At 41.1% G+C, this 21344-nt stretch overlaps 1 protein-coding gene across 1 annotated transcript in view; it reads left to right on the top strand.

Annotated features, from left to right (window-relative positions):
* NT5DC1 (5'-nucleotidase domain containing 1) overlaps positions 1 to 20193 on the top strand; it is a 154432-nt gene extending 134239 nt beyond the window's left edge. The window contains exons 11-12 of the mRNA XM_074580911.1: positions 3801 to 3969; positions 17322 to 20193. Coding sequence (XP_074437012.1) covers positions 3801 to 3969; positions 17322 to 17440 — 288 coding nt within the window. The 3' untranslated portion in view covers positions 17441 to 20193. The remainder of the gene's footprint in view (positions 1 to 3800; positions 3970 to 17321) is intronic.
* The last annotated feature ends 1151 nt before the right edge of the window (positions 20194 to 21344 follow it).

Genomic DNA, 21344 nt, shown 5'->3' with positions numbered 1-21344 from the left:
CCTTCAATTAAATGCATGATATAAGCCAGATACACATAACTGTGAAATTATAGTAACTGCAGTTCTTTCAAGTATATGAGTCATAAGCAAATGAGGAAGAGAATAGCAAACTAAAAACTATTCATGCAATTTCTCAGCTCCTAAGTGAATTGCAGCATGCAGGGGGAAAAAAAACCACCAAGCATTGTGTTGAAATAAGATTCCCCCTAGATTTGGGGGTTTGTTTGCTTGGCCGGAGGCTTTGTATTTGCCTTCTGTTCTTTAAATGTGTGATCAATTCTATCAATGAAAACTCAAAGAAAAGCTGGAATTTGTCCCAGGATTTCGAGGGAAATGATTACAGAGGAGCTCGTCAGTGTGTAAAAACGTTGGGCTATAGGAATGAATGGAGCAGAAATCAAAGTATTTATTGGCAGATATAGATGATATTTTTCCAGTTAGAAGGAAAAACTAATTTTTACAGTATTGCCTAGAGACTGGTTGGTTGGGAGGTCAGAGCCCTTTACCCCCTGCCCCTCCCCGAATTTCCCTACTCCTTCAGCATGACCTTAGACAAGGGCTAATTACTCTGTGCCTTTTGGCTCTGTTTGTCTCTTTATTCCTGTTTATCTTTAAGACAAATCTAACAGTACTTTCAGGAACAACCTGATGGGCTGTCTGTGAAGCCTGGTGAGGTAAAGCAATAACCTTAAAGCAATATCCTGAAGTGAAATGTGTTTTATTTTAAAGGAAGTCTGCTTATAGTGATCCATGTTGAAGTTTAGCTACAGTAATTATGAGTGAAGTGTTTTATATTTGCACATGACTTGTGGGGGGTAGGTTCTGTGCAAAAGTTAGGCTCTTGGGCAGGTTGGGGCAGGTTTGCCCTTTTCCACACCCAGTATGGCTGTGTTACTCGGGGACATCTGGTTGTTGTGACCAGCACAGTAGTGCCGGTGGAAACACCTCAAATACTTGGTGTTATACCAGCAAAAGTGTAGTTTGAACATTGATTTTTTTCTGGCCCTAAGAGTCGGTGGTGGCGTTACTACCTTGGCACAAAGCATGCAGCCATCAGTAGCATCCGTCGTGTTGGATGCAGTAAAGTAATCCTGGCGCTCTGCACCTGGTACAAAGATGGCAAGTCTCCATCCAAATAACGCCTTTTAAAAATCCTAACAGCTTGATTTTTCACTCCCGTCTCCTTTACATCCTTCTTTCTTTCATCTCTTTACCAAATGGAGAAAAACTTCAGAGCTCAGCTCCCTGCCTATTCGTGTTTTAGAAATGTCATTTGTAAGCTGACAAATCAGTGTTACCCAAGGGTCCCATTAGCAGATTCTGTCTGCTCTGTTAACAGGCCCTATTTGTCTGCAGTTAATAAAGCAAAGGCGATAGTAAGTATTCCAGGCGGTTTAACTTAGTGGGAAGCCCTGGGACTTGGGGAATGCTGGTACCATCTTTATTTCTTTGAAGTCTAGACATAGTCTTGGAGGCTTTGTACCCTCAACTGACACAATCAACATCTGACCTGCTGCTGTCTGACCAATATGCCTGAGAGCAACACCACAGGCTTGGGGGTTTTGCATAAGAAAGAGGGATTGCTCAGCACTTCCCAGGATCTACTGTCCTGCTGCCAGAGCAAACCCTCTGTCTGGGGACTACAGGAGTAGCTGGTGCACCTTCCAGAGCTCCTCGGCCCCACTGTTGAATGTGTGCCTCCAGGCATGCAAGGAGTAGCAGTGTTAACAGGGGACTTTTAGCTCATTTCACAGATGTATAGATAGATTCATGGTACGTGGTCTGTGCTGCAGATAAGATACGGACATCTTCTAGGCATCAGTTAGAGATGGCAAGTGGAGCAACGCCTGATGCTTCCTAAGAATGTGGGCAGAGTTTTGACAGCTCTTTTCAGATTTGAGATCGAGATTTAGCCTACCAAACTGCCCCTGTCATGTGGAGATAAGCCAGTAGCAAAATGATGGGAGTTCTCTACCAGATGACTTGATGACAACTCTTGTGTCTGACTGGGTTTGGTTTTACTAAGGGCTTGGGCTGGAAATCCAAAATGTAAATCCTTCCTCCTTAATAAGGAAGAAACTCCCACTCTGAGAATCAGATCTCTGAAAAAATCAATTCATTGCCTCAGATTGCAATTTTAATTGCCTGTTGAACCAACTATACATTTCAAAAAGCAGAAGCCTCAGATTTTTTCTCTTGTCAATAAACAAGGCTCTGTCTTTTATGCAGGGCTAGTACTGGGGTGGTTGTTTCGATTAATCACCTGAACAGCTGTAATGGCCTTAAGAATTTTCTGTATGTGTTATCCAGCTGGAAACAGATTTAATTCAGCATAGCATCTACATTTAATTATAACTGATGTGAAGTCCTGGGATTTGCATGGAAAGATAAGATTTGGCAAAAAAAAGTAAGATGCTGTCCCTGTGTTTGAGGCAAAAAAAAACAAACGGCAAAAGAGCCCAGTTCTTAAGTTAGCTGCTTGTTTTGAAACAAAAGATATGGAGTTTTTTTCCAGCCTATTTACATCAGAAGACAGAAACCAATATCTGTATTTTTCCAAATCAAATCAATACTTCCTCCCCACGCGCAGCTATGCTCAGAGAAAAAACCGTCACACACAATCACAAAAAGAATGTCTCTGTGTTTACTGACGTGATCTGCTCGGCTGGATCAACAGCCTTCTTGTGATCAAAAGCCACAGACCTCTCTCATAAACACATACTATTCCAGCAGATTCTCAAAACTATTAAGAAAGCAGTTAAATGGAAAATAAAGTACAAAAGTTCACGAATCTGGAGGCACACGCAAGGATATCTGTTCTTCTATGCTTTGCTGGTCTGAAAAGATACTTTGCACGCAAATGACTTAAACAGATTTCAATGGTGTAGTTCACAGTTTTGTTTTCCATTTTTTCATCTTTCTGTAGAGGCCTCCTGGAGCTTTTTCTGGCTGCTCATGGCAATATATAGCAGGTTTCAAGATGAACTGCTAAAAAAAATCAGTTTTCCCAATGCTGCTTTAGTGCTTTCTTTAAAACATAATGAGTCTACATGTTGTTGTCTGAAAATATACATGAAAAAAAATAAATTTTTCACAATTTGCTAGGCAACTGAATGGCTCTCCATGGATCCTGCGGCTCTGTTCTCACTCATTCCTCATCTCAGAAACAGATAACGTGACACAGGTGGCATGATGCATCCTTTGCAGTTACTCCATCCAGCACCAGAAGGGTCCTTTCTCCTGGGAGGAGTTCCCAGCTGGGTTACGCTCTGTGCTGCAGCTACCCAGCTTCTCCAGCAATGAAAGGCAGCAGGCTATTCACGCTATTGAAAACAGAAAAACAGGGAAAAGGGAAGATTTTTTAAGGGAAAAATATTTGAAGCCAACTTTTTATGTCCTAGGGAATCCATAAATTGCGTAAACAGGAGCTTGGGGACTTACGGGAAGAAGATTGTTATTGTTTTTCATAGAATCATAGAATCATAGAATCAGAATTGTTGAGGTTGGAAGGGACCTTTAAGATCATAGAGTCCAACCTTTAACCTACCCTGACAAGAGCCACTTCTAAACCATATCCCTAAGTGCCCCATCTACCCTTTTTTTAAACACCTCCAGGGAGGTGTTTAAAATGATGTTTTCTTTATAATATTTTAAAGTCACATTGCTCCTGAGATACAATACAGTTTTCCCAGAAAATCGGAGAAACACTGGAGTTCCTTAAGATAATGTTTGTGGCTGCATGAAGAAAGAAGATTTTTTTTTTTTTTTTGAAGTTACATACTTATTATTTTTTCTTTCAGGGAGATCAGCCCCAAGCTCCATACTTTGTGTCTAAACAGTGGGGCTCTTTCTTCATGGACAGATTGCCAGGCCTGGAAAATGCAGAGGAAACCTTAGTTTGCACGTGGTCCTGTAAATGCATTAGCACTTACAGCACTATTGCAATCCCTACTCTTGAAGCAATAGCAGGTAAGGAAGATTGCTTTTTTTTTTTCCCCTAACGAACATGTAGTATTCATAGTAACTTTGTCATACTGTAGATCTATTTTTTTAGATTACATGTATCCGAAACACGTTCAAAAATATTCTGTTCATATGATGCAGCAGTTAATGCTTGCGGCTATTAAGTACTTTGAGGTTTATGCTTTTAATAGTTGTCTGCTACAATAGTTCAGTTTTTTGTTTGTGCCTGCAAATACTAGATGCTTAGTTTATCCAGTGTGAGAAATGCAACATTTAACAGATTATAGATTAGTTGCTGAATTTTGATTCAGGACTTCCCCACAGTATTTTGCTGTGTCTACTTTCAGTGTTGAGTTACCTTAGGAAACAAACACATTCCAAGTTACTCGAGTTTATTAGACTTCCAAATATGTTTCACTCTGATCTGGCTTGTTATCCTTCCTCAATCAGCTTACTTATCCCATTACGGTTGAAATGGAGATGAACGAACACAGGAATGTAATGAAGCCAAGAATGCCTAGGACTGTGCTTCTCTCTCTTTTGTTTTTTTTAAATGTGTGTATTGCTTTTGAAACTGCATCCTTATTACAGAGCTGGAGCCAAAAATATTTTCCTTATCTGGAAAACAACGCAATCACAAGCAATGTCTTGTTCTCCAAAAATTCACCTAATTGAGAAACCAGCTCAGGCTTTCTACCTTCTTACATCAAGGTTGCGTCAAAGGTACAATTATGGCTGATCTTCTGATTTCCACTAATGTTTCTCCCCAGCGGGACCACACATTATTTTGGATGGTTTGTAGCAATAGTGGTAGCAGTAATACTGCAATGACTTTGCAACTGCAGTACACATCGATTGATTACAAAGTGGTGGTGAAGGCCCACTGTCTGTCCTCAATCTATCATTTTGCCTTACTGAACTTTATCGATCCACCATATCTAAAGGAATAAACAAGTTATTAAATGAATGAGGTGCTTAACTGTATGGAGAACACAGCAGGCATTTCGTTTATTAACTAACTAACTCCTCTGTTCAGCATCTGTTGCCTAGAATCATAGAATCATAGAATTGTCCGGGTTGGAAGGGACCTTAAAGATCATCTAGTTCCAAAGTTCCAACCCCCCTGCCATGGGCAGGGACACCTCCCACTAGATCAGGTTGCTCAGAGCCCCGTCCAGCCTGGCCTTAAAAACTTCCAGGGATGGGGCTTCCACCACCTCTCTGGGCAACCTGTTCCAGTGTCTCACCACCCTCATGGTTAAGAACTTCTTCCTAACATCCAGTCTGAATCGTCCCATCTCTAGTTTTAATCCATTCCCTCTAGTCCTACCATTACCCGACATCCTAAAAAGTCCCTCACCAGCTTTCTTGTAGGCCCCCTTAAGATACTGGTAGGCCACTATAAGGTCTCCTTGGAGCCTTCTTTTCTCCAGACTGAACAACCCCAACTCTCTCAGCCCGTCCTCATGGGAGAGGTGCTCCACCCCTCTGATCATCCTCGTGGCCCTTCTCTGAATACGTTCCAGCACGTCCATATCTTTCTTGTAGTAGGGGCTGCAGAATTGGACACAGTAATGGAGTAATTGTCCTACTTCATGCATAAGACCAAGAAATAAAAAGTTGTTCCAATTGCACAGCAGTTATTTCTACACCAGAAGACATGATAGACCTGTTCTTTGCAACCATATTTTACACATGTACGTACATTGTAAGGATATCTCAAAACAAAAAACTCATACAGTGCCACAGTTTATGCTTCTGATATTTGCCATGTTGCAGTCGGTATTTCAGCCTAAAGGTACAAAGCCCACATACTGAGGGAAATTGCCAGGAGAGAGGTAACTTCTGTAAAACTCCCTTTTAACACCTTTTCCAGAGTCATTCTGTGGCTTGCTTTGGAAGTGTTGGCCTAGAGGGAACACATCGGTCAGCCACGCTCTGTGAAACTCTGCCTCCCGGCCAGCTCCCCCAAACCACAGCTCAGTTTGCAGGGCTGGCAAAGGCTTGGCACCGCAAACGTACCACCAAGTTTCCAGCGCCAGATGAAAGGGTGAGAACCAGAAAGGTGTATCTGTGTAAATTAGTGAGCGGTACAGCTGCCTGTCATTGGCAGTGGAGCCCCTGGAAAGTCTGTTCCTCCATTAGGAGGGACACTGTGAGCCGTCCCTGGCGGCATTGGACTGGTGCTGGGGCAGGGGCTGGTGTCTGTGAAACTTCTACCCCAGAGCTAAAGAACAGGGGAGGAATAACGTTTTTAACTTGCAGCTGTGCACCTGAAAGCAGACCCCAAGCTGAAGGTACAAGAACATCTATGGTTTCTTACAGCGAGAGGTATTTCTTGTTTGCTTGTGCAGAAGAGCAGATGTTCATTATAATGGATGCTGAGGAATTCCTGACTCCTCTCGAATACCTTGTCTGACTCCTGTCACAGCAAGCTGTGAGAGCCCCTGCTCTGCCAAGCCCTGAAGTTTTTGGCTGCAGTTGTAAGTCATAGCTTAGCTGCAGCTATTTGGGAATAACTTGCTAGAAGAGATTCAGACGGGTTATGCGAGTTTGATGCTCTCCAGCTTTTCCTTTTCTATTCATCTACTTTAATTACCAGCAGAGGACTTTCCACTGCCGAGCTGCAAAAAACCCAGGCCTTTCCTTCAGCTCCCCCGAGCCCAAAGGCGCAGATGGGCTGCTGATGGGGTGGCTGTAGAAGCCCAGCTCCCCGCCACCAGCCGGCATGGCCCCGGCAGCACCCGGCTCAGCCCGACCCATCCAAATGAGCTGCCGCCTCCCTGGAGGTGTGCTCGCTCCTGCGAGTGGTGGGCTCACGGGGGCTTCTCTATCAGCAACCTCTGACCTGGCTTTTGTACGTCTACGTGAGCGATAGTAAGGGCCACGTGTGAGTAAATATCCCATCGGCTTGCGATCCGCACAAATATTTGATGAAAGGCAGGCAATTGCTGCTGTGCTAACTTTAAAATTGATTCTTGTTGTTTGGATGCAGCATACATCTGTGCATAAAGAACTGCCTGGTTTACTTCTCCAGACACATTTTTCATTGAAAAAGATTATTCCAAAAAATTATTCAACGTTATTCAATACTAGTGGTGTTTTACAAAAATAACTTAGTTTTCATCAAAGTTCATATGAGAATTCTTTTGAGAAAATTATCAGAAATTCATTTGGGGTAATAAAACCCTTCAAGCCTGTTTCCATTTTTTTTACATAGAGGAAATATGTAAAAAAAAAACAAAAATAAGCTATAGATCTGGATTGAGAAGTTGGAATAGAAAAAACTTAGACAGTTGTCTTTTTTAACCAGCATGTTGTAAGTTTGGTGCAGATGCCTTCTGATAGTTTCACCTGAAGAATTTGTACACATAACTAAAGAAAACGAATCTGATCCTTACCAAAGTGCATTGTAGGGAAAGCGTTTCACAGGGAATGCTGCTGTTGCAGTTTTGGGCCATTCAAAGTATAAAATAACAGAGCATATGCACAAATTGTATGTGTAATTAGTAAAATGGCAGCTTGGTGAAGAGGTAATCCAATACATTCTTCCTTGGCTTTCTGTTCTAATCGAATGTAGTTGTTCTTCTACGCTTCTGTCCCCATCTTTACCCGGAAATTCAGTATCTGACTCAAAAGGGGTTTACATTCAAAGATGCATCAGAAATTCTGAATTTTAATCTCGCCTCTAGCAAGGAAAATATTAGTGGGTTTGCAGATTACCGCGTCACAGGTTGTCATCTAAACTCCCCTGACAGTCCCTGAAGAGAAATTGGCACTTTCCTTGTGCACGAAAAAGGACGTTTTGTTTATTGTTACAATTGCCCAAAGGACAGAAAGGGTTGTCTGTAATGCCTTCTGTGTGCTTTCCTCAGTTTGGAGTGGAAATCAGTTAAAGGTAAAATAAAACTCTTCATTTAAGACATTCTCACTTTGACATTAAGACGACATTAAATAGGTTTAACTGAAGGGCAGCGTTATGATTATATCCTTGTAATATTAAGAGAAGATGAGTTAAGTTGAAAGTTTTCTAAGCACTTCATAGGTCTTTCATGAGCTGATTCTCCTTACCCGCTTTCAGTAAGGGGGGAAGTTTTTCTCAAGAATTGGAAGGCTGGTGAGCTCATGATTATCTTGACAGTACATGGTTAATAAAATAGTAGAAGGCAATGCCCCTACTCCTATTCTACGTGCCTCATTCACAAATCCATCTGTTTCTTCACTTTTCTGCTATTAAATCTCTCCTCATTTACAGCTCCCTTACAGATTTTGACTATTTTCAAGCACAATGTTATCATACGCCAAATTTTCCAAACCAGGATCCATTACTGTGGGAATGTTACATTCAAGCTCACACATGGAAATTAAAAGGTGCAGGGGTCTGTCTGAAAAATCGCGTTTTGAATAAACCACAGTTTATAATACATCCTCCTCCACTTCAGAAAGCTTCGTGTGAGCCAAGTAGAGGCGGGTACTCTTATCTATCATACCGGAATAATCTGAACTTCACCCTCAAGGGCGGGTGACCACTACTCTGTGGCCATTTGATCAAATTGCCAGATAACCATGTAAATAATTACATATCTTGCATCGCATAGGTATTCCAACAATAATTACAGAAGATCTCTCGGATTTACAAAGAAGATCAAATATAAATAATATCTTATTTCCTAAGCAAGTTTTTGTAGGAAAGAGTCACTAAAGTAACTAGCCAGTGACACCATTTCAGATGGATATTTGATTAACAATACTTTGATCCCCAAAATGCTACTCATATTTCAAGCTAATGCTTTTCCTTTGAATCTCATTATGGTTGGTATTTTTATAAAAGTTCCACTTCAAAAAACTTCGTGATGAGTGACTCTGGAGTTTTAGAGCTTATGGGAGAATTGTGGTAAATTTGTTTTGTTCTTCACCACAAAGAAAAGGCTAAGAAAGTGGTCTCTAAATCCTAATATGGAGAACACAAACATTTTTTTTAAATTTCATGATTGTTAACCCAGTCTCCTGAACTTGTCTCATAACCTTTGAATGGTGAGGTTTGTCGTAGGATTAAAAATTACTGCAAGCAAAACCAAGAGATTGAGCGATGTTGCAGCTCAAGAGAGTTGCATTTCAGAGAAGAATTTGTGCAAATGTAAATATTTTCTGGGGACAGAGTTCATTTCATACTTTGGAGATTTGATAACCAAGCTTGTGTCATGCATGAGGATAATGCATTTTTTTAAATTTTGCGTGCTGTATGAAATCTTATCATGCTTTGCCCATATGGGTGCATAAGTTTTTCGCCATGCCTTATTGTTATTTCAATTGGCTAGTACAAGAGAAAAATCTCCGTTATAATTTACCAAAGCTGTCTCTTTAAAGTCGCCTACAGATCCGTACCCTGCCACTTTCTGTGGGAGTTTGAGTCGTCAGCCTGCTCGCTGTATAAATATGATGATAAAATTGCCAGTGAACCATGGCAAAGAAGTTCATGTTTCTGCTTAGAGTTGCAAATTATCTGCACAATGGAAAGCCCAAAGCAGCTGCGACTGGGGCACCAGAACTGGCAACGCCTGGGTTGCAGATGCACGGGTCTGCCCGTCACAGACCAACTGCAAATTGCAAATCTCACACTCTTTCTTCAACATGTATTTTAAAGGTGAATGCCCTTGAGGAATCAGCTATTACCATGGAAGGCATGAATTTCACTAAGCATGTAGCCATATACTCACTTCTATATCCTGAACAGTATCATTCATAATTATTGCTGAAGTGAAACAATATATCCCCTGTATTTTAATACATTAGTTCTATGTTTTTTCATTTACATTACATCATTTAAAGTAAAATCCAGCTCCTATTAAAATTAAATGTCTTTCGTGTAACTTGAGTGATAATTATGTGCTCTTGCTTATTCAAATAATACAATAATAGCATATAATTTCCTTAAACATATAGAACTATCTATATTATACATTACCTGTTAATTAGCAGTAACCTTTTATATTTAAGGCCTTACTTTACAACCATGCTTTTTCTTACCAGCTTCAGTGTAAGAATGCATCTATACAATATCAAATAAACACAAAGTTTATCAAAATGCTTTGAGGATTTAAACTGCTTTGGGGCTTAGCTGCTATAAATAGTAGTTGCTACTAAAAGGCCGAAGAGGTCATTTTTATAATGAAACTTTTTATGCAAGCAACCTATTTTTACGTTTGGTGAAAAAATCGGTATATATATACAACAGCAAGATTTCTGAGGTTTTCTGGTTCTGAGATTTTGATGCAAGTGAAAAAAAAACAGGTAGCAAAGATAATGGACTAGAGAGAAGATATGTATTCTGAATATATCAACAGCATCTTGCTCTGTGTGTAAATTGAAGAGCATCAGATAATGTAAATCTTATTCATCTGTTCCAGGAAACTAGTTTCAGTGTTCTTCATTTAAGAGAAAGAAAAATTTACTCAACACAACAGACAAATATAATGCATTTATTTTTTTCAGCTGCAAAATACAACTGAAACCAACAATAAACTGCATTTCAACCATAACATATTATTATTCAGAGAATCAGAACTAGCTTGTAAAAGGTCTTCAGGACCCAGTTATTTCCCAAAGGGTCTGAAACCCCAACTTCCCCAAAGGATTTGACTAGTTGCTAGTAATTTTCAACGTAAAAAGGACAGTTTTCAGTGTTCTACAGTTTGTTCAGCTTTTCCTTCCTCCTCCAGAAAGGTGTATTGACTTGTGCCCCTGACGGCCGTGTCAAATCATGCAGAACCCAAAAGATTACTTCCTAGCCAATAACTGACAGAAATGTTCCTGCCATCGTTACTCTGCTCTGTGAGATGTCAAAGTACAGCCTCCTCTAAAAGATTAAAGGGAGAACTCATGAGCAACTCATTAAGAAAGGGGGAACCACTCAGTCATTTCTGCTTTAAAGTTGTCCTTCAACTCAGGCAGCATAATTTCATTTGCAGGCTGTAATTAAAGCTATAATTGGGTTTTGACTAGATCACAGACTTATGGGGTGCATTTGGAGTTCTTCTTTAGAAACACTGGTGGTAGTACAAAGTGTTGATAATTCTTGAGTGTGAAAACCAGTGAAAATAGGTAAGTCACCACATATCGGAAATATTTCTTTGACCAGGTTGGAATTTTACATAACCTGCAACCTCAAATGTACAAGAAAAAGTTGCTGGAAGCATTTATGTACCCTGGATTGGTGCCTAACATATTCCCTCTGGATTGAGATGGTAACACACACACACACACGAACAAAAAACAATGTAGGCTTTGTCTTTACTGCTTAAAAAGCTTAATGTGTGTCTGTGTGTGGCTTTTTACCTTAAGGTAAGCAGTATTTGTCACCCATCCAGAGGAAAAAACAGGGAAAAGGAAAGAAAACATTTGTTTTACAAGAGAGGGGAACATGACAACATTAACCCAAGTTTGGAGAGTAAGGTTATCTTGGTGAGTTTACCTCAAAATGAAAGTAAAGGGGTGTATCATCACTGCATTTATCTTAATATAGCTCCTTCACAGTCTCAAAATGCAACCTGTTTCTTTTTCTTAATCAATCAGAAATGCCTGTCATTTCAAACAATCGCTTGTTTTCAGGCTAACTTCTTCAACTTACCTCAGCAGCCCTTCCCACCACCCTTCCATCCAAGGTGAGTCATTCAGACAGAAATTAATTCACAGATCCCTGAAAGACTAACACCTGCTAGTAGGATCTTGGCATTCTGTTAGGATTTTTTTTTAGATTAATTCTTCACCTAAATATTTAAAAATATTACAGTCCAATATTTTCTTTTGATCGGTTCCAGATCAAAAAACCACACAGGGCTACTTTCTCAAAAGATCTCCAAAAATCATCATTTAAATGGAAAAAAAAAAAAAAACGAGATAAATTTCCCTCGCATACAAATGATGAGTTTTCCCATATAAACACAAAACAGCACAGGAGTTTCTGAGGCTTTCCTTCGCTGCAGACTGTTACTGGGCTGAGATGCAAGTTTGGCGCACGCCTCATGCATAGCTGTTTCATTCGAGCCAGGGTCAGCGGTCCCTTGGCCGTAGGGTAGACCCAAGGTAATGTGAATTGTTACTCCCAGCATAACTGTGGTGAAACTGCACGCCACGGGCAGTCGCAACAGCCACGATGGGATGGTCTTTCCATCCCCCAGGGGCTCATCCCTCTGGAAAACTCTGATAGTGAAGCTGCTGCTCCACATCTCCCCGCAGCTGTCCACTTGAGTTTTCTCCAACATCACCCTCTTCCACGTCAGATACAGCAGAAGAGTCACCAGTAAAAAAAGCCATTGTCTGTGAAGCTCTTCCTCAGGTCAAGTTCATGCTACAGATGTCTGCTGGCAGAGCCGCAGGCGTGATCTCCGACTAGTACACCTGTGTTGGCAAAAGCTCTGACGTGGATGCAATTAAAGCAGCAAACCTGCACTTTCACTGAGCCGAGTTTGAGTCTCTGTTCCTGGGTGCCCAGGAACAAACTGCGCTGGCTCACGTGGCACTTTGCAAGTGCCAGCTACATCCAAACTCGGAAGTTTTAGCAATTCCCTTCTGTAGAGCATGCCTATATGGAAGAGCCCCCTTAAGACACTGCCCTCCTCCCCTCTCACTTTTGAGTCGCACAATGTGCAGACAGCAGCAATGATTTTCATCTTATTGATAGAAGGAACGTGTTCCTTGTGCTGACTTCACTATTGTGGGCACTTTGTTTTACTACAGCAAACATTTGACCTCCTGTTTAGGAAAGTCAGCCTCAGAAGTTTTGCTAAAAATAACTGCTATCAGATAAATCTACTTGTGACGTCGGGGGGTTTGCTTTTTGCCCCTAGTACACTCCCTCACATTCTGAGGTCTTGCTGCAAGCAAAGTAGAAATGGGTCAGGAGATAAGAACACTTAGTATTTCAAAATAATAACATTGGTTATAATCTACCTGTAGCTTGGCAAGTCACAGAGTAGATCACTCAGCGGCGCAGCCGAACTGGTGAGCTTTCCTCCTGCAGCAGCTGTGCTTATTCCACGGTTAACAAATTATTGTTAGAAAACGTTACCATTAAGAAATATTTTTTTTTCCTTTTTCCTCAACAGCAACTTTGAAATACAAGCAAAGTTTCATGGCAAAACTTCTAAGCCTGTGTAAATTACCAGAATTACTATAAAAGCAAAAAAAAATACTACTGGCTGACGATGTGCTCGTATAGTTATACCACCTGGATGTTGAGCTATAAGATAGAGCTCTGTCTTTTTTGAGATTTGCCACAATTAAGCAGTTCAAAGATTTTTCAAGTTAAAAGTCGGGTATCACTAATGAGGTTTTAGTTTTCCTCCCTGTGCCTTTTCCTTGGTGATAATCAGGAGGATGTATTTGGATTCACGTGAGGATTCAACCCTGGTGTTTACGAGGAGGTTTCTGCAGCCTCTGGCTCCAGCCCTGGTGACTGGCAGGGGGTGGACCTCAGAGAGGGGAGGGAGTTCTGCTCTCCATAGGGCTTCTCACTCCTCATGGGGACGCTGCTGTGGTGTCACGATTAAAAAATGTTGGCTTTGCTTTTGTTGGTCAATACTGCAAAATGATTCCTGACGTTTCTGCTGTGCGTTTTGGGAGAAAGCTATTTCCGTCTTCCTCTGTGCTTTTAATTGAAAAAAAAAAAAAAAAAAAAAAGAAGCCTTCCATCTAAAGAGCTTAGTTAAGATTATATTTGTTTCATGTATTGGTTTGTTCAAGGAAATCTCAAAAAAGGATTAGACGTGAGTATTGAGTTTATCAAGCAGGCCTGTGTCTGGAGTAGATTATAATTGTCTTCCATTCAGTTACTCAAATATTTTCCTGATCACTCATCGAGAATATTACATTTTCCCTTCTTCTTGTGGTTTCTTTTTGCTTCCTTGTGGCTGGAACTCTAATTTTTCTTCTGATAAAAACTTGTGGCTTTCATTTAGTTTGCTTACGCTAACTGACACAGACACTGAGATGTTGTCAGCTTAATAGCTATGAAATAAATCCATCCATAACACCTAACTACGTGCATGCATATATAAGCATCGGGGCACAATGGTGTAATTAATGTCATTTAATACCTGACTCTGGGTAACTGGAACGCAGTAACTGACAGTGGTTACTGTTCAAACATCATCATTGCCATCTTATTTCCACCAGGACTGCTGGAGTCCTGCAAGTGAGGTGGGGCAGGGCAGGAGTCCTGCTTCTGAGCACAGGCTACGGCATATAACCCATGAGCCATTGGGAAACGCGAGTAATGTTTAATGGTCACTGCAAGGAAACTGGTTTTCATCACTCACTTGCATTCTGGCTCTGGTGTTGGCGCAAAGAATGGAGTGAGACAGAAGTTCAGGTGGATGCATCCAGTAATTGACATTTCTGTAGATCTAGAAAAGGACATAGACCTTGAGACCCTCCATGACTGACTTCTAGGAGTCTTTGGCTCTGAACGTGAATATCCTATTTGTCTTGGGAACAAAACGAGTCTGGGTGGAATTACCTAAGTATGATAGAAAAATTCTGGGATCGTGGTCCTCAAGCAATTGAGTAGACCCAGATAGTTCGCTTTTCCAGTTTCGAGCTGTTTTAGTTTGTTCAAGGTTTGGGGATTTTTGAGGATAGTGGCAATATTGGATGAGTTTTGTGCTGAATTCACTATCAAGGTAGGTTAGGACTGATGAGAGCCTTGTCTCAAGTTATACCTCAGAGAGGACTGGGTATCTGCCCCCTGCCTAATTTATGACCCTCCATCGGGGTTAGGTGAGAGGTGGGTGCCAAGGTGCAAAGGGCTGCCACCACAGCAGCAGTTGTGAGCACGCACAGTTGCAGAACCTGGAGAAATTTACTGGCGAAAACACTAGGAAAACTAACAATTTGGAAATAAGCAACTATTCTTTTTTTTTCCTGAGACTGGCTTTATTATCAAACACTGTATCTTATTTTTTTGCACGCTTTTGCATGCAAGCTGTGGTCTGCGCAAGCATTTCAGTTTAGCGAAATGGAGCTGCTTGTTCCTTCTCTGTGTCCTCAGTGATAATGTGGAACAAGACCAGATATGAAATGAACTGCTGCTGTGTCCAGGAGGCAGGGTCCAGACCTGTATCGTTGTTCTTTGTGGATGAGCCAGTGTTGCTGGTCCGAGTGATAGCATTGCCATTTGCAGCAAAAGCAGTTGGGCTGAGCTTTGGTGTACGATTCACATGACACCTTTGCAATCCAGGACAACAGCAATTTATTTTAAGTTGCAAAGTTGCACCAAGATTCCAAGTATGCCTTTCTGGATCAGTCCAGAGCTTTCTCATAAATATATCACACAAATAAAATGTTGCATATTCCAGGCAAACCAGATGCAGGAAAGGAAATCATTGAGGAAAAAAAGCCTGGATACAGAGGAAGATTTTTACTATGTTTGTAGTACATAAAATCTGCTTCATAGGTGAAGAATAGTATCTGCTTCATGCAACTTTCAGTGATGCTTTGGGCAACATTTTTTCCATGTGGACACCTTCTGATCATCTTTAAAAGTCAGCTTGTTCAGACAAAACCAATATTTAAATGGATATGTTGGGGTTTGAATATGTAAAAAAGTGATTATTCTCTTTGGGGGTCTTGTGCATTGTATATAGAATAGTTTTGATGTTTAAGCTGATTGAGTAAAGCTAGATTACCAGGAAATATCAACAAAAGTACCGTTTTGATCCAACTGGTTCTTTTCTTCAGCATAAGCACCTCTGCAGCGAGTCTGTCCCATTTGTGCTGCTCTTTGGTTAAACTACTCTTGGGACGCTCCAGGCCGCTAGACTAAAAAGCTAGTGAAAGCTTTTATATGAAAGTAGCTCTATGACGTTTAATTTTTATAGCCTATAAAGATATTCAGGAATATTTGCTTTCATTTTGAGTATTATTAGTTATATTGGAAACCTTTGTCTTATACCGAGCTGTCATAAATGGACTGAGCAGCCAGTAAACCCATTGGGCCCTCCCTCCGCAGACTAGAAAAACATCTGCCTGTTCTGCTGCGCTCAGAACGGGCTCCACAGATTCCCCTGACTCAGACAAAACGAGCAAACGTGCCTCTTTGACAAGCTGAAGCAACCCTCCTTCGGAAAGCGTAATTCACTTCCAACCAGCTCTCCTCCCATTCCTACTTTACTCCAGCCTCTGTCAGATTTTTCAGATGGAGCACAATGCTAATTTGCTTGCTTTGGTTATGTTTAATACGGTTTTAAAGCTGCGGACCTGGATGTTGTGCTGGTGCCTGCCCGTGAATCGCGTGTGAGACAGACCCGAACTTCCTGTTGTTTGTACCGAAACTGCTAAGATTGTGTTTTTCTCTTTCACAAAAGCTGCTGACTGCAAAAAAAAACACCAAATATTGTTGCATATAGGGACAGGATATCATCACCCCAAATTTACTCCAATTAAAGAAAAATAAAAATTGTCATTAATAACTTACGGTTCAGATGAGCTGAGTAATAATTTGGATGTTTTGCTTTCGTTCTAAACAGACAACTTGGGAAGGAGATAACCCTTTCTTGTTTGTTTTTTTCTTTTTGTTTCATTTATTGGAAGGGTAATAGTTTCTTGGATGAAGTTTTATTTGTGTGGTTTTTTAATTTGGCTTCTTGGACTTTGCATACGAGGTGAGCATGGGAAGTATCAGTTCTCCGGCCGGGAGGGTGGGCGGGTCACTGCTGGCAGCAAAGACTTTTTTTAAAAAAGCTACCGAAAAGAAAGCTTTGACTGTTCAGAACTATTTTAATGCACTCACTATTCATTACAGACTGGAAGTGATGAGTACGCCAAGTTACAAGTGCAGATTTCTAAGAACGCTTGGTACAAAATGATGTTGTTGACACTGGACTGCAAGAAGGTCTAAGAGTGGGTGCCTTTGGGGAATCTTGCTACAATGGCCATGATAAAAAAAAAAGGGGGGACTTCTTTGTTTTAACCATAGCCCTCTTATGAGTAGGTTGCTGAGATAAAAGAGAAAGGTGACAAACTGAAGAATGAACTTGAAAGTGTTCTAATGGGAAAATTCCATCTAGGCCCAATGAAGATTTTTGTTCAGTTTTTAAGCATTAGTTAAATCATTTTCTATGACTGGCATTATTTCAGCGATCAAGGAACTGAATATCCTTTACTGCAGTAAACTCTGAAAGTCAATCCCTTGGACAGCTGAAGATGTCAAATAAATATGTAATCACGCAATCTGATTGAGTTTTAATGCCGGTGAGCAAACAGCTCAAGGGCTTAAGAAGTACTGCTATTCACCACAGGCTTATTTTTTATGTGATATGGGCTGTGTTGCTAATCAGATGTGGTATGTTTCTGTCTTTCAGATTTACCACTGGATTATAGATTTACACGATTTTCCTCAAATAGCTCAGCAACTGCCGGGTACTACCCAAGCCCTCCAAGAGCACTGCTGCCAAATGAGGAGTCAGTGACTATGAAATAGGTTGTCAGCTTTTTCCTTAAATAATCCTATGGCCCTTACTTAAACTGCTATCAAATGCTAATTGGTGAAAATGCTGTGTGATGCTTCATAAAATAGAATGATGGATTAAAGCAGACTCCTGTGCAGACTTGTGTTTCACTTGTTGCTCTAGTCCAGCTGGAACAGGTGAGCAAATGCATCCTTCTCTCTCAATCTTCTGACCGCTACTACCTTTTGCAAAGTGCTGTTGGCTTTTTCCATGCACTGCCCAAAGCCTTCAGGAGAAATGTGCTAGTAATAACTCATCCCAAGTTACATTCTACATTTTCAAGGACATTTTCGGGACTGTCCCTATTTAAGGTGATGCTGTAAGCCCCAGGAAGGACATGAACGAGACCCTCAGCCATATTTCATTAAGAGTTAGCTTGGAGAGCCCAGGTTGTCGCCATACATCAGTGTTTTGCAGGCTCTGAGGAATTTATTCTCTTACTGTAACTATTCTTGGAGATACGGAAAGACCGAGGCCCAAAGAGAAAGATGCATCATACCCACAAAGAGACTTGAATGGGATTTAGGCAACGAAATGCAGACTGACAGTCCTGAAAGCCTCTGTCACACGCTTTGTGTTCTTGAAAGTGCCTAACCGCTATTCAACAGCAAGGTTCCCTACATGCCTTTTCCTCCTTTAGTCTTCAATACCTCAGGAGGCAGAGCTCTTCGGCAGAAGGAGGGAAACCTGGTACAGTTCCCTTCTCAGCCTGAGTGGATTCAAACCCGCATCCTCCACCTCCCTGGGCAATTCTTCCAAGAGTAGGAAGGACATAGCACCTAGCCATCTAGAGCCATCTTTGCTAAACACAGCCTCAGCCCAGAAGAGAATCAAGACCGAAGATATAAAGTGCGTATGTGCTTTCTTATCAGCTAATTCAGGCTAAACAGGGTATCCTGTTCTCTGCAGATTCAGTTCCAAAGCCCCGTTCTCCAGCGCTTTGGACAGGGAGCCATCGGTAACTAACACAGGGTAGCAGATGCAAATTTGTTTAGTCAGCAGTTTTGTCAGACAGCAGAATTTTGGATAAATTTCCCTCAAAGTTTAAATAACAATAAACAGAAAGTTTATTTTCTTGTTTTCAAGAAATATAACTTACTTTCTTAGGCCTGGACAATTATTGGAATGGATTTAACTTGTGTAAACACTTAACTTGTTTCGCTCTATATTTTTGCAGCTTCACCAGTTAAAATATTTTGTGTCAGAATCAGACACAAACACCATTCCACCTCTTTTCAGAGATATCAGCTTTTGTTTCCGTACATTTTTCCTACATAGGATATTATTTTTACATCCTTGTGGTCCGGTATACTTACAGTTAATATGCAACATTTCCAATTAACATTAAGCATTGTTTTTTGAAACGGAAACATAAAACAAATAAGGAAAAAAATGAGAAAAAGTTTCCTTAAAACAAGATGAGTGAAGAAGGAAAATGAAAGTGCCATTTTCCACGTCATAAACTATGCGCTGAAAATATTTGACTTCAGAAGGTAACAATAAGTAAGACCTGAGTTTATTTTGAATTTTTTTTAACTAGCATCAATGTTTTGGGCAGCAGATCTGGCTCAGGATAAGGGTATGATTTGTATTAAGAAGAGAGATACCCAGATTAAAATCTCAGATCCCTGATTACAGCATCATTTGCAATTCTAACCTGAATCAAATACTCTTCTGCAAATAATTTCTAACCAGGTTATGGTCCAAACCAATGTTGTGTACCCTCACGCTTTTGTTGTTCTGAATTTGGAACTTATTTTTGTAGTTAGGGTGTTTTTTTCTTGTTTTTTAAAGAAAATTAATTAAAAATGAATCGTTAATGAAAATTAGAGTGAAAATCATCTAAGTCCTTGGTTCCTGGTGTCTCAGTGGAGAAGCAGTATTTTTTTTTTGTAGTAGAAAGGTGACAGATTCTAAGGACGGCCTGAACACAAAGCTCACCAGAACGCATATACGGCCTTGCTCAACTGGGAGGTGATGGTGCCCGTGTCTGACGAAGGCTGTCACCAGCCATTTGCACTTGCTGCTGGAAGGACCACACAGCAGCAGAGAAAGAAGTGGATGACAGAAGGCTACTGTAAGCATGACTCCACGTGCCACCGTGTGCTGCGGGAAGACTTAGGGAAAATAATTGAAGCGTTTGCCCGAAAAAACAGTTTTTCTGTGAAATGAGGACTTAATGACTCTTACTAAAGACTCTTCTTATTCAAGAATATCTGAAAATTATACAGGTCTTACTACAAAGTGGAGGTTGGCAATGGAGGAACTTTAGGAGGGCAGTCGGTGCTGTGGTGACAAGAGAGCTCTTGGAAATGAAGGTGGCGTGGAGACCAGGGAGAAGAAATACACACGACAAAGAACTGGTAGAGAGCTGGCCATAATTAACATGACACTGCAAAGACACCATCATTGCTTCTTCCTTCTTTCTCTTTCTTTTTTTTTTTTTTTTAACCCCTGGAAATTTCTGAGGTTTCCTGGATTCTGTTGTGAGAGGCCATTGACAGAAAGATCGCTGAAGTGCCTGCAAAACTATCTTGAGTATTGGCAGGGAGACAAAAGGTTGTAAAGATTCATTAAAATCATTGTATCTGGTTATATAGGCCTGAAAGCCACAGTTTTGCTTTAAAACAGAGATGAATACCAAGTTTCTTTTGGCGTCTGTTTTGGTATAAAGCACATGTGTCTGAATTTTAAAATAAAGAGACTTTATTTCTGAAAAAAAAAATGTATGTTCTGTGAATTTACTTTGTAGCTGAGCGGCAAAAAGAGAAAAGAGACAAGGTCATCATGAAGCAGTGCAAGGAGAGGTTCGTGCTACAGCCTCGAACCAAGCAAAACTTGACCCACTCTGAATAAAAGTTATATAAATCAACCAAAACCTAGCATAAATTAATACCTTTAATTAATTAATACCTTTGATACCTATAGGGGAGTCGGCTTTGATGCAAAGCAGAGCTCACTGCAAGTGTTTCCTGAACAGGGCTTGTTCCTCGAAACTAAAGGCTTCTTAATCCCCAGTGAGTAAAAGTTAAATAAACAAATGCAGATAGCTTGTCCATGGTAGACACGGGGCACTGCCGGACACAGGCCTTTCTGAGGCCGCTGCTTCCCCAGGCTGCCGGGGCTCTCCAGCCCCTCTGAGTCCCAGGTGTGCAGCAGCGCTGGAGTGATTCCTGAGGGAATTCCCAGGAAAATTTGTCTGGAAAATTAGCAACCAACCGTTGTCCAGCCTGGCATGGCAGCCTAGCCAGGGAAAACACATCTATGAACGGGTGACATGGGAACACGAAAAGGGGGTGGTGGTACACAGATGTGTAGCGGGCAGATCTTTTGGGATGCGGAAGGGCTCCAGGGCTCCCCGGCAATGTGACCGGACTGGGCCTCCCGTGTCCTAGGGCTCGAGATGCTGCATAAGCACTAATCTCCCCTGTCCCCTGCAGTGACCCCCAGTGCTCCAAACATTGTCTGCATTCAAACAAATAACCTTTAGGCCTGCCCACATTGCCTGGCATTATGCTTTTTAGCAGCGGTTGGCTACAACAATTGGAAAACAATATGACCGTTTCACTACAAGTGAAAACCATGCCCGCCATCTCCTCCTACGTCACACTTTTGCCAGCAGCTGTACATGCTTTGGGGTTTTTAACGATCTTTTTGACAGATAGTTTAGAAATTAAGGAGGTGTAACATACCTCACTGGCAAATTGGAGATTAGTTATCAATTGCTGTATTGTAAATGCAGTAAAACATCTGCTACACGCAATACACAACACTGATCTTTATTTGAAGGAAAATAAACGTAAACCCTGACCCAGACCCAAGTCCTTGTCCCTAGCGCACCCTGGATCAGATCTGCCCGTAGCCACGTAATAACCC

Source organism: Larus michahellis, chromosome 3, assembly GCF_964199755.1.
Source record: "Larus michahellis chromosome 3, bLarMic1.1, whole genome shotgun sequence".
Classification (NCBI taxonomy): Eukaryota; Metazoa; Chordata; class Aves; order Charadriiformes; family Laridae; genus Larus; species Larus michahellis.
The sequence above is the reverse complement of the archived record's forward strand: the minus strand, read 5'-3'. Positions and strand labels throughout refer to the sequence as shown.